At 41.6% G+C, this 19,832-nt stretch overlaps 10 protein-coding genes across 10 annotated transcripts; 8 read left to right on the top strand and 2 right to left on the bottom strand.

Moving 5' to 3' along the window:
* Positions 1–389: 389 nt before the first annotated feature.
* On the top strand, positions 390–1,342 carry SS1G_11904 (predicted protein; the record flags this gene model as incomplete). Its single annotated transcript, XM_001586825.1, has 3 exons — positions 390–448; positions 1,184–1,257; positions 1,311–1,342. 3 exons carry the CDS (start codon positions 390–392, stop codon positions 1,340–1,342), a joined length of 165 nt encoding a protein of 54 aa, XP_001586875.1.
* Positions 1,343–2,015: 673 nt separating this feature from the next.
* Positions 2,016–2,522, top strand: SS1G_11903 (predicted protein; the record flags this gene model as incomplete). Its single annotated transcript, XM_001586824.1, has 2 exons — positions 2,016–2,071; positions 2,291–2,522. The coding sequence occupies 2 exons, from the start codon at positions 2,016–2,018 to the stop codon at positions 2,520–2,522; spliced, it is 288 nt and encodes a 95-aa protein (XP_001586874.1).
* Positions 2,523–3,101: 579 nt separating this feature from the next.
* On the top strand, positions 3,102–3,596 carry SS1G_11902 (predicted protein; the record flags this gene model as incomplete). Its single annotated transcript, XM_001586823.1, has 3 exons — positions 3,102–3,201; positions 3,287–3,372; positions 3,510–3,596. 3 exons carry the CDS (start codon positions 3,102–3,104, stop codon positions 3,594–3,596), a joined length of 273 nt encoding a protein of 90 aa, XP_001586873.1.
* Positions 3,597–4,008: 412 nt separating this feature from the next.
* Positions 4,009–5,073, top strand: SS1G_11901 (hypothetical protein; the record flags this gene model as incomplete). Its single annotated transcript, XM_001586822.1, has 2 exons — positions 4,009–4,079; positions 4,134–5,073. The coding sequence occupies 2 exons, from the start codon at positions 4,009–4,011 to the stop codon at positions 5,071–5,073; spliced, it is 1,011 nt and encodes a 336-aa protein (XP_001586872.1).
* Positions 5,074–6,253: 1,180 nt separating this feature from the next.
* On the bottom strand, positions 6,254–7,155 carry SS1G_11900 (hypothetical protein; the record flags this gene model as incomplete). Its single annotated transcript, XM_001586821.1, has 5 exons — positions 6,254–6,325; positions 6,383–6,586; positions 6,636–6,728; positions 6,780–6,807; positions 6,863–7,155. The coding sequence occupies 5 exons, from the start codon at positions 7,153–7,155 to the stop codon at positions 6,254–6,256; spliced, it is 690 nt and encodes a 229-aa protein (XP_001586871.1).
* Positions 7,156–7,538: 383 nt separating this feature from the next.
* Positions 7,539–8,219, top strand: SS1G_11899 (hypothetical protein; the record flags this gene model as incomplete). Its single annotated transcript, XM_001586820.1, has 6 exons — positions 7,539–7,764; positions 7,813–7,854; positions 7,891–7,964; positions 8,015–8,063; positions 8,117–8,155; positions 8,212–8,219. The coding sequence occupies 6 exons, from the start codon at positions 7,539–7,541 to the stop codon at positions 8,217–8,219; spliced, it is 438 nt and encodes a 145-aa protein (XP_001586870.1).
* Positions 8,220–8,905: 686 nt separating this feature from the next.
* SS1G_11898 (conserved hypothetical protein) lies at positions 8,906–10,167 on the top strand (the record flags this gene model as incomplete). The annotated part of the gene is made up of 4 exons (XM_001586819.1): positions 8,906–9,172; positions 9,240–9,486; positions 9,544–9,998; positions 10,078–10,167. The coding sequence occupies 4 exons, from the start codon at positions 8,906–8,908 to the stop codon at positions 10,165–10,167; spliced, it is 1,059 nt and encodes a 352-aa protein (XP_001586869.1).
* Positions 10,168–12,309: 2,142 nt separating this feature from the next.
* Positions 12,310–14,069, bottom strand: SS1G_11897 (hypothetical protein; the record flags this gene model as incomplete). Its single annotated transcript, XM_001586818.1, has 2 exons — positions 12,310–13,839; positions 14,049–14,069. The coding sequence occupies 2 exons, from the start codon at positions 14,067–14,069 to the stop codon at positions 12,310–12,312; spliced, it is 1,551 nt and encodes a 516-aa protein (XP_001586868.1).
* Positions 14,070–15,369: 1,300 nt separating this feature from the next.
* SS1G_11896 (hypothetical protein) lies at positions 15,370–17,253 on the top strand (the record flags this gene model as incomplete). The annotated part of the gene is made up of 3 exons (XM_001586817.1): positions 15,370–15,514; positions 15,569–15,907; positions 16,121–17,253. 3 exons carry the CDS (start codon positions 15,370–15,372, stop codon positions 17,251–17,253), a joined length of 1,617 nt encoding a protein of 538 aa, XP_001586867.1.
* A 1,030-nt stretch (positions 17,254–18,283) lies between these two features.
* Positions 18,284–18,786, top strand: SS1G_11895 (predicted protein; the record flags this gene model as incomplete). Its single annotated transcript, XM_001586816.1, has 3 exons — positions 18,284–18,470; positions 18,552–18,646; positions 18,733–18,786. The coding sequence occupies 3 exons, from the start codon at positions 18,284–18,286 to the stop codon at positions 18,784–18,786; spliced, it is 336 nt and encodes a 111-aa protein (XP_001586866.1).
* Between the last annotated feature and the right edge of the window lie 1,046 nt (positions 18,787–19,832).

Here is a 19,832-nt window from a genome sequence, read left to right as displayed (position 1 = left end):
CAGGTAAGCCGACAGGAGCAACATACATGATCTTGTACCTACCTAATCATACGTAATCAAAGCCACACCGCCATTAAATGGATGCACGGTATCATCTTTATCTCGCCTTCGGTACATGGAGCTTTCTATACCTAGATTTTTGCCTGGAAATGCATGGCTATGCATGCAATTTGTTCCCAACGGTTGTAATTCTCGTGCATGCGAGGTCCTCTCTACATGCAGGATACTGGTGGGGTATTATTTCAAGTTCGTGTGTAGTTCATGTATACTTCACAGATAAATTGATTTTGTAAGACAAGGAAATACGCCGAACCATATTGGTCAGATCCTCGAGCGACTCAATCCGACTTATTTGATTACTTCTGTGTATTGATACGTAGCACAAAAATATGCGGGTGCATTCTGCACCAGCGGCTATGCCGACACACGATCTGCTTATGCCATCTGGGTGGGTATAGAAACCACGCAAAGTCACAGTCGACTTGAAGCATAACCACAAAGCCAACACCAAAAATCAGCGATTTCAAAAACGTATTAAAAATAGAATTTTCTATTAATTCAATTAAAACTTTAAAATATGATTATTCAAATATCAAAATCACATCCAATTTAATATAAACTACAGATTTAAGATATTTGAGAAAGATAAACCAATCATGTCAATTCACTTGTAATTGTGATGAGGTCTTCCTCACGGGGCGAACATGAGTCTGTACACCCACTGGTACGGAGGACGGCTCGAAAAGGGATGCGACTATAAGGCCTTACAGGGTATTAACACTATAATACACTGTAATTCAACCTTTCGGATCAAGCCCTAAAAATTAATACTTAATTAGACTTTAAAAGGTTTATTTAAACCCTATAATTTTATTCGATTAGGATTAGGGTTATGTGAAACTCATCATATACTAATTCTTATAAATTCGTTAAGTATTAAATAACACTAGCTAGATGGTCAGGGTGTAAAACTATAAATCTTTTTATAATGCTAATACCCTATATAGTTGTATAAGGCCCTGTAACCACATCTCTTTTCGAGCCGTCCTCCGTAATGTGTCTCAAATCTGATCAATTAAAGTAACAATAAGACTACCGTATTAATTACGGTCTAAGATATAAGTTAGACCACCGTATCTTAGACTAGTACTAGGTACTATATCTTGACACTGTAATACGGTAGTCTAAGGTGCGAGAAGGCTAAGCTACGCCCTCTGCAAGTACCACAAATAGGTATAGCATATACGTGGGAAAAAAGTAAGTGAAATGAATTGACCATAAAGTCCTATCTGTAACAAAAACAATTGCAGATTCCGGTCACGGAATATCTACAGGATTTTAAGTTGCACTTTTCATCGCATGTTACGATGCTGTAAAAGGCTATGTTTAAAGAAGTAAAAATAAAAGCGATGCCCTTTAGATTAATAGATGGGAGACAACCTCGTTTGGTTTAGCTCATTCACCAAATGTGGTGGTTTGCAAAATGGTTTGCAAAAGGCTATGTTTAAAGAAGTAAAAGTAAAAATGATGCCCTTTATTCACCAAATGTTGTGGTTTGCAAAAAGGTTCGCAAAACCCTTCTGATTGCCTTGAATTTGCGTTAAGCTATTGTTGTATTTGCGTTAAGCTATTGTTGTATTTGAGGTTGTTACATTTACATGCGTAGGACAGGAATGTAGAAACCCCCTACCAATCATATTACATTATCACTCAATAATCCCTGATAGTCTGACAATGCCCCTGTATACTTACGGGACAACTGATAGCAAAAACGACCAATGCCGTTATTTTCGATCAACAACTGGCGGAATTCGGTGATTTTTCATTAAGAAAAAATCGAACGCCCTTGGGATACTCTGCAACATATATATAAAGAGACCAACATTCCAAAAAATTTACTCACCCCTTTCTTCCAATGACTATCTTTCAACAGACGCTCTTACAGTACAATCGACACCCCCTTATTACCACATCACGTACAATACATTTAACTACTTTCAACGCGCAAAGCAATCATGTCGAGCACCAGTGAAAGCTCTCACATTGCCGTACAAGGCTCTGTGGCTTCCGAGTAAGTCGACAATTCCTCCTCTTGCTTCGCGTACTCGACTATACCAGGCTTCGAGTTATAATTTCATTGCTTGGTATCTCTTTCTTTCTTTCTTACCATTAGACCTACTCTTCTTCTGACCTTTATCCTGGCGCACCCTCTGCGCTTCACCTTAACCTCTCCAACGGCTTTGTTGTATTTTCATAGTATCCAGCTCTAATATCTTCTTCCTTCCGCTAGCACAAACAACACTACAGACCATCGTTCATACAATACCTCCCCCACCGAAGCCAAAGGCTTCTCTGCTAATCGCATTGAACGCTATCTCGCCGAAAATGACTCTCCGGTTCCATACGCCTCGCCAGCTCACCATGACGGCGGTAACTTGGAGAGACCCTCGACTGCGACGCACAAAATGAACCTCAAATTGCAGCAGTTTGATGCAACATTCCATGGCCAGGGAGGAGCTTAACGCAACAATTGGATGTTGATAATTGAATGGACACCAGCGCATACGCATATAAGAGTTGGAGGACGGCTACAAGAAGGACTATCAGAATGACTTAACTAGAATGGACAACCTATCATCAATGTGATCATATCTTCAGCGAAACCTCGAAACAGGGTGACAGTGATCAGCTGCCTTATCTTACAATGTTCAAGAACGATAGCTTTTTTCGGTAATCGTTTAATCATTCAAATCAATTGGGTTACTGAAACTGCTCAGATAAAACTTTCAAAACTTTCAAAATTCCCAAACCCAATGACTCATCTTGAATTAGATAGATCTTTCAAATAAAATAAACATTCAATTATACTAAACCTATTGAAAGGCAACTTGCTCTGAAAGATTCAAATAAATTGTCAAACCACCCGAAAAGCTCCCCAACATCATTAACAAGTTGCCCCAAACATAAAACATAGTAATATCGGAAGTAACCACCCTTGGATTAATTAATTCCGAGACCAGGGTGCAATTTGCGCGATTCATGACAACTACTTAGGAGCGCGAGAGAGGCCTCGAGGCTGACTTTGTGGCCGTCAACGAACTATGTATGCCCCTTGGCAAGAGGCTCTTGCCAGCCCATGTACGAATAAAAGAATAAACGTTTGCGCTAGCTTTTCTGGAAGAATAGAAGGCTACTCTTCTAGTAGGTAGGTAATCTTACATGCAACGGAAATGACGGCCGCTGACCGCTGTATCCTAAGCGCAACTTTGCGGACAAATCTTGGCAGGGTGTGAGGGTGGCAAAGGTCAACCGCAACCAGAGCATAACGCAGCCAGTAATAGTAGGATTGACTCTCTATCGCCCTGCAACCGTGTATGTGTATGTTGTGTGGGTGAAGATTGAGTGAAGAGCGGGAGAGAGTGTAGAGTGGAGAGCGGTGTGAATTCGTCGTGTTGGAAGAGAAGGGACGTTTGACAGGGGAAATTTGATTTGCACCTATAACAAAATAGGAAAGGTTCAATGTGGGGTTCGTCAACTTTCGCTCTAGTGTCTTGGAACTGCGTCATTTATACGATCCTGCATCTGATGTCTCTTGAAGCTTATACTCGAGTAGCTGTTTTCCTTCTTTGTTCTGAAATAAATTAATGAACTTGAAATGTTTGGTAAAATCATTTGAACAACTAAGATTATCACAAGGAAGAAATACGATTGATACTTGGCCCCTTCGAATCTCATGGTCGCTTCTTTACTTGATACAAAACAATAGGAGAATTCATCATCTTGAGATTTCTATGCCACAGAATCTAAGTGCCTTGTAAGTTGACTAGACTAGGCAGAAAGAGCGCATTTAGCCCAGCCTTACAGACCGGAGACAAATTCGACAAATCCTATCCACCTGAACAAATCAAGCAAACCAAAGAGCTTCCGATTCAACCAAATATATTAGTTCCACCTAAATACGACATCAATTTGATAAATATTACCTCATAAACATAAACAATCATCAGAATGGCATCTACTCCTACACTGATCGGCATGCCCGAACCACCATCAAATATTGATACTCCAACTGATGCACCGTAAATACTCACCCCACAATCCCCCTATCAAAATACTAATGTAATCTACTCCAGAGGAACCCCAAACTCAACCACGACCTCCCTCTCCGCGCTCTCCACCACCGCTATCAAAGATGGTCATCGCGGATCTGCTCACCCGACCGGAAGCTCTCATCATCAACACACTCTTTCAAACAATACCCTCGAAGCGCAGCGCGCAGATCGAATCTCACGCCTTGCAGGTCTCGAACGGGTAACCACAGCGACCCCTCAAAATCCCAGTGGTACTACAACAGCCCCAGGGCCTGCTACTGGACAAATCCCAGGATATTTTGATCAAGCCGGAAATCCAGTTTATACAACACGCATATCTACCGTTGGCAGCGCATCCGCGACCGGTTCTATGACGGGAAGAACCACTACATGGGCATCGAATAGTACAAAAGGACAAACGGAGGCTGATGATGATGAGCTAAGCATGGATAACAATTATCGAGAAACAGATGATCGTGACACGTTTTCCGCATCGGCTATGGATGAGGAATTAGATGGGGATGGAATGAGTGATAATACAAGTTTAGTTGGATTCGGCGAGGGCGCTGGAAGCACCGTCAGCGGTCCAACATACAGCAGAGGCAATATCCTCGCGAGCCCTATCGCAGTAGGAAAAAGCGGTCTAGCCAAAGAAGTACAGAGCAGCAATCCCGGAACCTCCGTCAGCGCATCCACATCCGCAACAGCAGAACAACAGAGGCGTGAAGCGAGAATGCTAGATGGAATTACAGATGATAATACAAGTGGCTATGTGGATACGGCAGCCCGAGGTTATGGAACAGGAGTAGCTGGAAATCGCAATTCATCTGGTTCAGGACTAGGTACGGGAGTAGGTGCCGAAGCTGCAGAGAGAATTTTAAAGGAGAGAATTGATGATAGTCCATCTGCGGCTAGTAGACCTCCTCTTGGTAGTCCCGATCAAGCGGGTCTGGGCAAGTTTTATTTCGAAGAGAAGAAGTAAAATTAGAAATTGCGTTTGGGAATTGTCGGGTAGGGCTAATGCTCCAAATCTTGAGTTCGTTAAATATTCGGTTAGCCTGGCGTTGGTCTTTTAACCTTTTTTCCCTCTTTCTCAATGTATGGATATGGTTGGGTTTGATGGTGGATTGGTGGGTGGGATGGGTGGATGGATGGATGGATGAAGGATGGGGTTCTGGTGCTAGGGGGCCTGGCTTCTCATTATTATTATTGTTGCTCGAGATGATATGATGATGAGAGAAATTGAACGATCCCATAACTCTATCCATGCATGCATGCTTGCTAATCTCAATGTGAATATAAATGCAGATTTGTAGATATGAACGACTATTCTGAGCATCTCATTATGCCCTAGCTCAAAAGTGCAATCCACCCTTCCTCTACCCTAGATTATCCCCTGAAGAAGTAAACAACCATTTCCCTATGTATCTAGTGTTTAGTACTCAATATTAATATTAGTATACTGCCTAAATCCATCCATCCATCGCCTTGAAACCTATCCCATATCCCACATCCCACATCTTACATCCCACATCCACAACCCAACTCCAACACTCCTCCATAAAGGCCTTTCATAGTAAGTACCTACTCTAGGTAGGGTAGATGGCTGAATGACTATTTCTCTACCTGTACTGTAGACCACTCATCTGAACGCCACATGTGTAAGTGCAATCCAATATAAACGTAATCCAATATAGATACAATCCAACAGGGATGAGTATCATCTTACCTAAACCTCAAGGACATTTTACAGTAGATAGTGTACAATTAAAGAACGTGTGCAAACTCAAGAACGAATATTCGATTAGGAGTAGCTGTGGATATATGGAAAGGATATGCCTAATCAGGGTAGAAATCTGCTCGGCTAGAGAGTTAGGGTACTTCAGAGGAGGGGACTTTACTTTCTTCTTACATTTGACGAGGTGAGTTGTGTGTTCACAGAGGGTGGTTTATCTACACTTGGAGATTCTGTAATAGTAGACGAGGCACTGCTGACCTCCCTTTGTATGATTACACCTCTTCCATAGATCATTTGATTCGAATCCGAAGGAACAACACTTGATGGCATAAATCATAGGAATTTTGTGTCCATTTACTTGCATTTTTGAAGAACCGCTTCTGATATGTACAAATTTCCCACCTCACAACAAATAAAAATATGGTTATCTATATGGTGCATCAGCTCTTGCTGCTGCTGCCAATTCCGGCTCCCATTTGTCTCCATTAGCCAATAACTGTAGAATAGTTAGTAAGTGATAGAAAGGCCCAGGGCCGTTATCATGGAAACATACCTTCTCCTTGTTGTATAATAACTCCTCTCTTGTCTCTGTGGCGTACTCGGCATTTGGTGATTCCACGATAGCATCAACTGGACAACTTTCCTGGCAGAAACCACAGTAGATACACTTCGTCATATCGATATCGTAGCGGGTTGTTCTACGGCTTCCATCTTCACGCTCCTCCGCTTCGATGGTAATAGCTTGTGCGGGACAGATCTAAGTAATATTAGGATCCGCTACTTTCTGTAAGAATGAGATAACATACAGCTTCGCAAAGCTTGCAAGCAATGCATCGTTCTTCTCCTGATGGATATCTTCGTAAAGCGTGTTCGCCTCTGAATCGTGGAGAGATTGGACCCTATACTATATGAGCATTTGTCGCCACCTTGATATAATCCGAACTGCATACCTTCTCGAAAGGATAATAAATTGTGTATCTGCAAGTTGTTAGCCACTGCAGTATAGACGTCGAGATTCAATGGCATCACTTACGGAGGTCTAAAGTATTGTTCCAATACTACGTACATTCCTCTGAACATCTCCGACATGAGAAAGTACTTTCCCGCCTTATCCATCGTACTCTCCTTACTCTCGTTCCATCTCTCAGGTTTTGGCAGTCTGAAGCCAGGCGGGGGGGGTCCAGCTGGGGTGGCGCTTCGGAATTGAGAAGTAGAGAAAGTTGCTCTAGATGCGACGGGTGCAAATGTGCGGATGTTTGAAGCTGTGAAAGTATATGCTGGACGACTGCGCGCCACGAGCATAGTTATAGGCTTTGTTGTTGCCATTGTGAAGGATTGCTCGTGGCAGGATTGTTGGAGATCTGTATCTAGATATGAGGTTGACGGAACTTTAAGAGTTGATTTCGAAATGGCTTCCTATGATTGGCCGAAAGTACAAAGCTTCTATTGTACGCCACCACTTCCTTCTATATTATGAAATTATAAAGTAAACTAAGTTTAGTAATCGCAATATCATACATCATTTCAAAACGAATTTCTACCAATCAACTTTACTGTAAATAGTTCTCTTAAATCTCGTCGTCGCATCTTCAGTCACGTGTAGTCAAAATACGCTAAAGCTAAACATTCTGGGAAGCATCTCATCATCAAATTCACATCTACCATCGCATTATCCACAGACGTCCTCTTAATCCTCTCCACATATCAAAATGTTCAGAACCGCTCTTCTCAGAACAGCCCGCAGCGCTGCTAGCAAAGCTGTCCACAGACCTACAGCAATTGTTCGTCCTATTGCCCCAAGTTCTTTCATCACAAAATCTCAATTCGCCCCATCGGCTTTCCAAGCCGCAAGATGCTACTCCGCAGCCGCCGGTCTTGAGAAGAAAGAGGTTGAAGGCAGAATCCTGTCTTTACTAAACAACTTCGACAAGGTGAGTGCGCTCGATGAACCTTCGACTGAGAAAATACTAACATGATATATAGGTTTCCGACCCAACGAAGGTATGATATTTGATAGTGTAGAAGGTCAGGGAGTTATAATTGACAATGGGTAGCTTTCAGCAACAGCGCACTTCTCGAATGATCTTGGGTTAGACAGCCTGGACACGGTAGAAGTTGTTATGGCTATTGAGGAGGTTTGTACAAGATATCCGCAACGGGGAATTGGAGACTGATGAGGTTACAGGAATTCAGCATTGAAATCCCAGATAAGGATGCCGATGCTATTCTCAGTGGTATGTTTTCCGGTGATTATTGAATGGGGAAATAATTTTAACAAATTTCATAGTTGACCAAGCCGTCGAATATATCCTCCACCAACCAGATGGTGAGTCTTTGGTGGGATGTTATAAGGTGGATAAAAATAGCTAACGGCCTTCATAGCTCACTAGATTTTGGAACTGTATAATATGGGGACGGTCGAGGTGGAAAAAAGACAATGAGGGGTTCATGGGTCATGACTGAGATACAAGTGGTGAACGGGCGGCGATACAAGGGAGGGAGGGGAAACTTGTGCAAGCTTTCGATGCGTTCATAGAAGTGATATGATTCTATGCGCCTGTAAAAATGTTTAGACCATCTTACTCAACAAATTCTTGTTTTCCCTCATTACATTAAGAACATGAAGATATATTGATTTTGAAATCTTTTTCAAAATATCATTGGTATCTTTTTCTGTTAATAACTTTCTCTTCCACATCATAATAAATTTCCCACTTCCCCAGTTCAAAGAAGTTCTCTATAAAATCTTAGCGTGGTTTCATTGGGTTATCCCTGTTCATCCGCGCACCTCAAAGCTCTACAGAACAATTCGAACCTTCAAAACCACCACATTTGCCCCGCCCACATTTTTCTTATTGATACGAAGAGACAAATTCGAGAATCTAGAACTCCAAGGATCATTTTATTCATCGACAAAACGAAAGAAAATCTACTGGCGGAATTGCTTTTGTGAGCGGTAGCGCCGCTGTCTCACTGCAACGAGGACAAAACTCCATCCCCCTTTGCTTAATTTCCCACGACAACCCAAGCATTTATATCAAATACTCCACATACAATTGATCTTGCGATACGACCAATGTCTTCAGGACTTACTCGCAGAAGAGGTGGTGGAGGAGGGGCTGGCGACACGGAAAATGGAGAATCGAGTCGTATTGCATCACCGGCGCCCAAAGCTGGCAATTCACGCGATACTAGCGGTCCCGAAACATCATACGAGAGCGGCGAAAATGGACACAAGATTGCCTTTGATCCGAGAGATATTAGCGAAAGCGCTGAGAGGAGCAAACAACCTAAATTGACGCTGATGGAGGAGGTCTTGCTGCTGGGATTGAAGGATAAGCAAGTAGGTGGCTTGATCTGAACAGGTGGTGGTTGGCAGTTCTGCGATCAGTACTAATACGATTTTACAGGGATACCTTTCATTCTGGAACGATAATATTTCGTATGCGCTTCGTGGATGTATTGTCATTGAGCTGGCGTTCAGAGGGCGCGTGAGCATGCAGAAGGATTCTTCGAGGCGGCGATTTCCCTTAGCGGATAGAGTAATTGAGGTTATTGATGATACTTTGACGGGAGAGGTATTGTTGGATGAAGCGCTGAAAATGATGAAAGCAAGTGAAAAGATGAGTGTTAGTTCATGGATTGATTTGATGAGTGGTAAGGAATCGCAATTTCCCACATTATGAAAGTCTCAACATTGACATCATTTCCCAGGCGAGACATGGAATCTTATGAAAATCGGATACCAATTGAAACAAGTTCGAGAACGATTAGCAAAAGGATTGGTCGATAAGGGTATTCTAAGGACCGAGAAGAAAAATTTCCTTTTGTTCGATATGGCAACGCACCCTGTAGCAGATGGTGGAGCAAAGGAAGAGATTAGAAGAAGAGTCCGAAACGTCCTTACACAACGAACGGTTGTCCTCCCTGGTAGTCAATTTCTCCCCGAAAACCTCGAATTCAGATACATCAGAACAATTGCTATGGTATGTGCTGCGTATGCAGCTAATGTATTAGAGAATGCCCTCGCATCACTGGGTCACGAGTCTAGAGAACGAGCATTCGCTCAAGTGGATGAATTATTGGCAGAATATAGTCAATGGCCATTTGGAAAGAGAGCGGGAGGCTCAGCAGGAATCGGTGCAAATTTGGGACAAGTCATTACTGATGTATGTATCATTCCCTTTTTACCAATACCCCTCCCACGCCCACAATATATATACTAATATACTAATACCACACAAATAGGAGGTAAACAATGGAAAGGATAAAGAGCTACAGCTGGAGGTTGTGGCGGCATGTTTAAGTGTCTTTACCCGGTTGGACTCTTTGCTATAATTGCTTTCTACACATACAATTTGATTTCATAAGCACGGCAGGCGAGCGGCGCATCTCGATTACTTTTATGATGGAGGAAAATTACAAATATATTCAAACAAACCCAACGAGATCTTTTTGCTATGCTACAGGGTTAAGTTAAAATCATTCATTTTCATTTCCATGGGAAGGGAAGGGAAAGGAGGACAGGGGTAGGAAAGTAGGGGGTTTGGGGATATTAGACTTTAGTTCAGCGTAGGAAAGGAAGGAAAAAATATTCATTTAGTAGTTTCACTCATCTACTCTGTTCTATTCTTTTCTTTTTTCTTCTACTCTATTCCATTCTGTTTCTGTTTCTGTTTCGGTTCGGTTCTAACCTGGCTGGGTACCAGGAAAGAAAGTTACGAGGTTGGAGATATGAGGAAGGGATGGGAAGGAGATAGTAAGGAAGGGAGAGAGGGAGAAGAAAAAGTAGTTGGAGATTTATATGAATGAATGGGATGAATGGAAATGGGAATGGAAGTAGCTAGATAAGATGAGATGAGTCGAGATGAGATGAGATAATTTGATATGATATGATATGATTTAATACCGTTCTCGAATATATAAAGTATGAAGTATGAAATATGAAGAATGAATGATTTGATAAACTCCCCTAATCAGTAACTAATTGGTTAACTAGTCTGGTTGACTGGCTTCTGTATCGGGAGAAGTGTTACGAGGTTTGCCGTCTAGATCACGCGGAAGTGCTCTAGGCTCTCGAGGTGGTTTATAACTAGGCGTCAAGCAGGGACTTAAGTAATGACAATAATGATATGCAATTCGTAACTAATAGTAGAGTATACTAAATGATTGATCTTGAGCACGAAGCTCTATACAAAGGAAATTCGTCCTGACTATATAGACCTTTATGCTATGGACCTTCAGGACCCCGAAAGGTCCTGGACCTAAGAATATGTTGGACCCTTATTTTTCGTGCATATTATGTAGGGTCTATCACGTGATTGAATCACGTGGTAATGGGCTTGTGGAGTCCGACGTAACAGAGGGGGTTTATTAATTTTTATTTTTATTTTTATTTTTATTTTTATTTTTATTTTTATTTTTATTTTTATTTTTATTTTTATTTTTATTTTTATTTTTATTTTTATTTTTATTTTTATTTTTATTTTTATTTTTATTTTTATTTTTATTTTTATTTTTATTTTTATTTTTATTTTTATTTTTATTTTTATTTTTATTTTTATTTTTATTTTTATTTTTATTTTTATTTTTATTTTTATTTTTATTTTTATTTTTATTTTTATTTTTATTTTTATTCTTATTTTTATTTTTGTAATTATTTTTGTAATTATTTATATATTTTATTTTATTTTAAATATTCTTTCTGTTAAAAGGAATAGAAGTTACCGGTACTAATCACGTGTCGTGATTAGTAATACGGTTACCTAAACAGGCTAGATTAGACGAACCATAAGCAGGCATATTGGTCCCCTCTGAGGATACCAAGAGGAGATTAATATGCCTACACACGTAGTAATATAGTCAATATAGAGGCCTCTTCCACCCAATCTTTTAATACTTTCTCCTTTTTAAATTAGATTAAATAACCGGGGAAGAGAAGAGAAGAGAGGGAGGAAAAGAAAGATAATAGAATTAATAATATAATATCATTCTGTTAAAAGGAATGACCTCACACAGGGAATAGTGGGAAGCTGATAGGGCAGAACTGAGGTAATATTGGTCTAGTAGGTAAATCTCTCTTCTAAGTTCTACGGAAGTGCGAAGCTCTCTGTAAGAGAGCTTCTCAATCTAGTCCTAACAGGACTAGTGCCCTGTGCACGTGCTACGCAGGAACCATTCACTTTAACACATTCATATATTCACAATAGACAACTTGGTTATTTTCTACAAAAATGCTAATTGTAGATATATGTAGGTGGTATTGAAAAGTATTCTTCCTCTGATAAACATGCCTAGGTGTGCAGCCCCATTTTGCGTCCATGAATTTGCTTGGATCTGGATGAATTTTTCCTCGAGACCACTTCATAAACATAAGGCTATCACCTTCCATTTTCCCATCTCCTACCACCATATTCGTATTATATTTTCCTATCCTCACTCCTTAACACCTAGACTGATTCCCAACATCACATGCTCCCTCTACTTTTTCTTCCCTCCACCCCCAAAACTACCCTCAAAACCTGGCCTACTCTTCTTTTTAGCACCACCTGCTGGTTTTCCACCTTTTCCGCCCTTCTTTCCCTTTCCTCCCTTTCCATCCTTCCTAGCCTGTAGATTCGCCTCTCTCTTCTTCTGTTTCATAGCTCCCGCTTTCTTGACTCCATCTATTCTCTCTGTCCATTCCTTCTCACTCTTCTTCTTTTGCTTCTCTTTTCTTTTGAGAGTTTTCTTCAGCAATGAACTATCATCTCGAACTTTCTCGCCATTCACGCGCTTTTTCGCAATTAACCAGCGTTCTTTTTCTTCAATGTCGGCGCGCTTATCGGCATCCATGCTTTCTAATCGAGATTGTTTCTTAGCCGCAGCGGCGAGTGCACTATTAACATCTTGCGGTCCCTTTTTCTTCGGTATCGATTTCAGTGCAGTTAAATCTTCGTTGAGACCTTGTCCATCAGCAAATGCGACTCTGCCAAAAGCAAAATTGTTTTCAGGTGATCGGATTAGAGGACTGAGCAAGCTTCCTGCTGGACTACTTCTTGCTGATACTAGTGCGGCTTCACGTCGAGCCTCTTCATCAATCTTGGCTTGAAGTCGAAGTTCTCTCTTGTGGGCTTTCCGCTGCTCTTCCTTTTTGCGACGTTGTTCCATGAGTTCTTGACGGTTGCGCACTGGGGTACCATCAGAGTTACTTGCTTTACGTGCTGCTCGTAGAGCTTCGATACGTGCTGCTAATCTAGAACGGAGAATTTCAGAGTCGGCTGGGAGAACTATGTGTTTAGGAGGCGCGGTAGGAGGTATGGTAGAGGATGTGGATGTACCTCCGCTGATGGTCTCTTCATTGGTTGTTGAGAAAGTAGATGAGGGCGGCGATGACTCTGTAGATTCGGGCTCCTCCAAACCTTCGGCTTCAAAATGCCCAATTTCATCATCATGGTCTGGTTCTTCATCTGTCGCAGTTTCATGCTCGATTGACTTTTTGGTAGGGACTTCGTTAGTGGCAGCTTCCTTGGTAGCTTCCTCGGCCACATTATCCTTTGTAGTCGACTCACTAGCAGAAGTATCTTCCGTTGGTAATTGGACAACTTGTTTAGCAGCTTCCTCCCTCTTCGCCTTCTGTTTAGCTGACTTCTTAGCTGACTTTGCCTTTTTCTGTTCTTCTTTCTGATTTCTCTTTTCCAACCTTGCTGCTTCTTCTTCAGGTGTCAAAACTTTTTTGGCTGTTGAGTCCTTTGGTGTTGAAGATTTGGGCATCGGTTTTGTGGATTCGGTTTCAGTTTTTAATTTCTTAGCTGGCTTCTCCACTGCCTTTTTCAATCCTTGTTTTGGTAATTCTTTTTCGATGCCCTCTACCTCGGATCCATCCTCAACATCCTCAGACTCTTCCAATTTTCTCTTCTTCGCTCGTTCATCCATGACATCCTTTGCCGTCTTTGCAGAATCTGGATCAAGCTTTGCGCGTCTTGCCGCAGCAGCTTGTTGCTTGGTTTGCTTCTTCTTTTTCCATTGATCCTGTGAAGGAAAATGGTAATCAGCATTGTAGCTCTGGCAGTGGGATCCAAACCGAACTATTTACATACGCTAGTGTCTTCGCCGTAGTAATATTTCGCAGGAATCAAAGATAGCAGTCCATCAAATGCCTCTGCATGTTCTCGCAGCCGGTCCTGGAGAGAAAAAGGGTTAATGGATGAAATGCGTAAGGCGGGGAAAGGAAGACAAACTTGAAGTGTACTCTCTGCCATGATTTTTTTCCGCCAATGGCTAATAAATTACAATAGCGATATAAGGAAGATGAAAACTTGAATTTTAAACAACAATATAACTTCTGATCATGAATTGAATGCGAATAATACAACTATCATAAAGTTATTCTGTATTGTGTGTGTATGAGTGAGGTTTGTGGTAAAATATGAAGCTTTTCTCCCTCTGTACAAATACGATAATCTGTGCCAAATTAAATTTTCGAGATTTCTTGAGTCCTTACTTAGTGCGCGAAGTTTTTGCAAGTTTTGATTGGTCGGTTGGAACCAATTGGGGGTTCTTTTTTTTGTGGGTTGATGAGTGATTACCCACTTATTATCTTAGCGGGTGAAAGTGGACAAGCGAAGAGAGAGAGAAAAAGAGAAAAAGAGAAAGAGTAGCCGTACTCTCAGCCTCACTTACCCAGCCTCATGCACCAGCCATATGTACCGGCACCAGCCTCACACATTATTCGGTACCTTATTAATTACCTAAAATTGCGGCAGTGCAAGTGAAATTTCTGGTTGGGATTTCCTAAGGGGGGTGACCCGCCAACAAATGATCTGATCAAGGTAAAAATGGAATCAATGCATTGAATTTGCTTGGCTGGGAAAAGTCAAAAAAGGTTCATGTGAATCAATGGATGGATTTACATTTACATTACAATGATTACATACTCACATATTCATACAGTCAATACTATAATACCTATCATAACCTCCCTCATCATTTCACACACTCATTTGACACCTTCTCATTTTTTAAACATAACATACATCTGGGTAAGGCCCAGGAAACATGTGGATCAAAATCAAACAACATATGATGTCGTGGCAATCAATACCGCCTCTACAATTAACACCAATTTTATAAGTGTCTACGAATACCTTGTCAAATCATCACGCAGCTTCTTTCCCATTCATCAGTCACATCTGCTTCAGTTTTTCGCCTTATGATACCCCAGTTCAAGATACCCAATCAATGCACCCACCATCCTTCCCCTGATATATCTAGGTTAGATATATTTTCTGCTGCCCAACATACATAAACCTTGAGATAAACAAAGAAGATCAGGGCAAAACCTTTCGAAAAAACAAACTCTTTCAGAAGCTGGCTGAGCTTCTTGGATAAGCTTATTATTATTTATTATCAAGTATTTATCTCTTAGAGCCTACCGAACGAACGCGTTACTTTGCCTTCCAGGCTGAGTATCATTAACAAATAGCGAAACACGGGTGTAAAACGAAGTCTCTTTTCTCCCTCGACTTATTTTCATAATCCATCTCAAATCCTCAGGAAATTATGTCACCTCAGGATTTTGTTGAAGCAAACTCACTTTCTGGTCTCAACCAGCTTGCCGGATGCCCTCCGAAGTATCCACGAAATCCAACCGAACAGAAGAGGGCCAACTTGGTTCTCTATATCGCTAGAGTACCTGGTAGTAATGGTACGTTCAGAATAATATGGCCGGCCGAACATGATAGCTGACTCTATTCGCTAGATATCATTCTCACTACCTTGAAACCACAATTGAAGAATGTCACATCCGAGGATATCGCAAGCTCTTTATACTACTTGCATCTAAACTCGGACGAAGATGTCCATCTGTTATCCGAAGAGCAGTCGATTCCTGCTCGGGCGCTGTCTAAAAAGACTTTACCCAGGAAACCCTTACCCGCTGGCTCTAGGGCTCAGTCCTTAGATATTGATAGGCAAAGTATATTAAACTCAAAGCGCCAAGCACCTGCGCTAGACATCCAACAGGATGATACTTGGCGACTTTTTGACTTCGTGACTCCGCGTGATAGCCTAGCAAATACGCCAACGGTAGCAGAAGCAGGTATTTCTGGGCGGTCCGTAGGTCAGCACTCTTCTATGGGGCGTGCCAATACCGTCAACAGAAAGCCTCTTCCGAGAGTAACGCCTGAAAATTCAATATTCACTTCAGAATCTTCTCCAGTGGACAATCCTGATCATAATGACCTGGGACCATCACACCGGCCTCAAAATAGCCATACGACGTTGGAAAGGCCTAATCCAATCGAAGATATAGCAAAGGCATTTTCGATAACTATCATACGGCGGGATCCAACTTCGGGTGGTCAATGGAATGTCGGCACAGTTGAAGGCAAATCAAATCCTCCCACGGTGGGGATGGCGGCAACTAAAAAGCCTTACTATGACATTTCTGTACATATCACAACGCCAGGATATAACTACTTCCGCCACCACACCCACCCGACAACCAATATCAAGCTCGGTGGTACAACTCCAAGTCGGGGAGCACAAGGTGCTACTTCTCAACCTCCGGGAAATGAAGGACCCACATCAATGACGCAAAAAGGAGGAGTCCCCGGATCAGGTTTTCATCGTCAGGTCTCGATGGAATGGGCTAGTTCATGGAATAAAACTTTTAGACAACATAAAAAGGCGATGTCTGATTTTTCGGGAAATCACAGCAGGAATAACAGCGGTAGCTCGGAAGGTCCGCATGAATCCGATTTGGAAAGTCGGTCCATGGAAGGGTCCGAAAATTCTCGCGCCAAGGGTTACACATTTTTGAGTCCCTGGGAAGGTACCTGTACATTCTCCACGGGGGGCGCGGGCCGGTCCTTACGCTGTCGACACAAATTACCAGCCCCAGTATCCGCAGATTCTCTTGCTTCCTCGTCGACCTCGGTGACTGTGAGCGAACTTCGCTTCAATTTACCAAGTTCGGATTTATTCGATAGAGAGAAAATGGACTTGGCTGCAGCTCAGGTCAAGAGTGGATCGTCTAAACTCACACGAAAACTAGGAAGCTTCCGCAAGAGACTATCTAAACCTAACCCTCAGCGTCCATCTGAAACTCAGCCGCATCAAACGTCTCATACTACGCCATATGCAAGTAATGGAGAAGAAGTTTTCTCGCTACCACCAAGACCTTCCTCGATCAGCTCGTCATATGAAGAAGATTCTCCGCCCCTGCCACAAAGATTACATAACTTTTTAGACGAGCTGACAATATCGAACGATAATGATGATCGATTGGACCTTAGTATTGGACAGGAGAAAGCCGGTGGTGGAAATAGAGGCAAACGAGCAAAACTGGGAAAATTAATTATTCATGACGAGGGCTTGAAGATGTTAGATCTCGTCGTAGCGGCCAATATTGGCGTCTGGTGGACTGTCTGGAATCCCAACTAAAGCTTATAACGAAACCAACTGCTTTTTGTGTATTCTTCACGCGTATGGGATTTGAAAGGAGTCAAGCGAGGTTCACATAACTTTTGAATATTTTGGTATCTTGAGAGAACAAGTTCTTGCCAAATTTTCAGTTGACAATTGGCTATGGTAAACTTAGCATTTAATGTTTGGTGTCTGTCTGAAATGGTTAGTTTACCGGAGAATAATGGAAATTGTACATCACATGCTCTACATGTTTTCAGCCGCGGAAATTTATCTATTTTCTCCCTTCACTCTAAGCTGCAGTGTTGCCTCGAGCTACTCTAGGATGTACAATTTCAACTTAATCTCCCGGAGACCTATACGGCTCCGAAGATCTATTGTTCTTGCCTGCTTAAAACCTTTCTGTCCGAATACGTGCAATATCACAACGTGGCAAAATTATCTCATCCTTAAGCTTAATATTAACGTAGTACATCGTCATAAAGAAAGCGCTTTGATATAATCCTCCTCTTCACATTTTCCTGGTAACCATATTGTGGGGTTTGTACACCTTCTCTTACCCATTTTGATCACGTTCGCCACGATGGTTCCTTCCTTCGTTTGTTGAGAAACAACCTCATTTAAGTGATTCACTTGTGAGTTGAGGATGGGCATTTCCGAGATGGGACGGTATAACAGGCAACAAGGAAGGACAATTGGCGTTTGCTAGTGACGTGAAAGTTTTTTTTTCCGGTGTGTCCTATCTCTTTAGAATGTGAAGAAAATTGCACCTCCTACTTTCGATGTTTCGGTCTCTTGGCGAGCCAATAGACTGTTTTTGATGTGGACGATGGCTCTTGCCTCGACTTTCAAGTGTTACGTCCTCGATAACAAACTCATGTATATAAGATCTCATTCTTCCACTCTGCTTTCATTTTCTCATCAACTCATCAACTCACATTTGCTTGATATTCGCTGAACAACTTCGCTTCAAACACAACACTCTAGCTCAATTCCATTCGCTCTTAATTCAAATAATCCAATCAATACCACCCTCCTTACAATCAAAATGCGTTTCACTATTGCTACCGCTATTCTCTCATCTGCCGCTATGGTCGTTGCAATTCCTACCACGGAATCAACACTTTTCGGTCGAAGTGGAGGCCAAACTTGTGCTCAAGGACAAACCCTTCAATGTTGTCAATCTGTTACTGCAGCAGGCGATGGAATCCTAGGCAACTTGTTGGGCTTGAACTGTAAGTTTTGGAATTATCTTTTCTCCTTCTGCCTATCATTATCTAGTCCATATCGAAATTCCCTGCTAACAACAAGGACAGGCGCTGACATCCCAATTCCAATTCTTGGTGTTATTCTTGGAGGCAAATGCAACTCAGCACCAGTCTGCTGCAACGTTAACGGTGGAGATACCAGCGTAAGTCTTCCCTATAACTACTATGTTTCTTTATCTTACATGGCTAGCCCGATTGCGATGACGATTCTAACAGTGTTGGTACACAGGGAGGAATCAATATTCTCACCAACAGCTGCGTTGCCGTTCCTATCGTTATCTAGATGATCAAAAAGGCTCGAGTCCTCGTCGTTATGGAGCACTACCGACCGGGCAATCACCCACTTCTTTTCTACCTTCCACACTCTCCACCGTCATCTCAGCAACCAGAGTTAATTTTCAATTTCGACCATCAATATACACCTTTCGGCGTTATGCATGGAATTCACATGGGTGGTCGAATTCACGTATATGTCTGTTCACTCTCGACACTAGGACTCAGCATTGACTTTGCGAGTGTTCGATTCTACTCTTCATGTCATGTCTAATTCAACATTGGACACTCTATTCTTTACTCATGTCATCTCTTATTACACATGGGTACGCATTCACATGTTCTCAATCAGATTGTAATGTTTGGAAGGAATACATATGTATATTGTAGTTACCTCTTCTAGCTTCGATACGATATCAATAGCATGTGGACAATACAGAGAGACACCTTTCATGAGACTTTAATTTCTTTGGCTGAATGCATGGTGACGCTTTGCTTGTGCATGCATGAGTTTCGTGTACTGTGATGATGTCTCATCGTCGGTACAACTCGCCAATCTTTGTACTTACTGTAATGTGAGTCTTACATACATACATAAGATTACATGCATACATACTTTACTTGGTAAATAACACAACAGCAAAAGCAACAGTAACAGCAACAGCCAAATTAAATAAATAAAAACTTGCTCATGAATCATGATACTTACTGGGTAATTAAAGTACTAATAGGTATCACGAAGGTCTAAACGTGTGCATGTATGTCAGTGCAGCGTATTACATTACACAATGTAAGACAGTGTTATACACTATAATTCTACTTCATAATGCAAACTTCGTGGTTTATAGGTTTATAGTTTATGATTTATAATAAGAATATTAAAAAAATCTTTTTATTTAGTGTATATTAGATAACGAGAGATATATATTTTTGGGGGGTATGTGTGTATGTATGTATGTATGTATGTATGTATTTGTGCAGCTTCTTGGCTATTTTTGGGGATAGAAGGGATGTTTTTGGGGAATTTGTGGTGTATTATAGTGTGATGGAGGGGTA

Source organism: Sclerotinia sclerotiorum, genomic scaffold (assembly GCF_000146945.2).
Source record: "Sclerotinia sclerotiorum 1980 UF-70 scaffold_20 genomic scaffold, whole genome shotgun sequence".
NCBI lineage: Eukaryota > Fungi > Ascomycota > Leotiomycetes > Helotiales > Sclerotiniaceae > Sclerotinia > Sclerotinia sclerotiorum.
The sequence above is the reverse complement of the archived record's forward strand: the minus strand, read 5'-3'. Positions and strand labels throughout refer to the sequence as shown.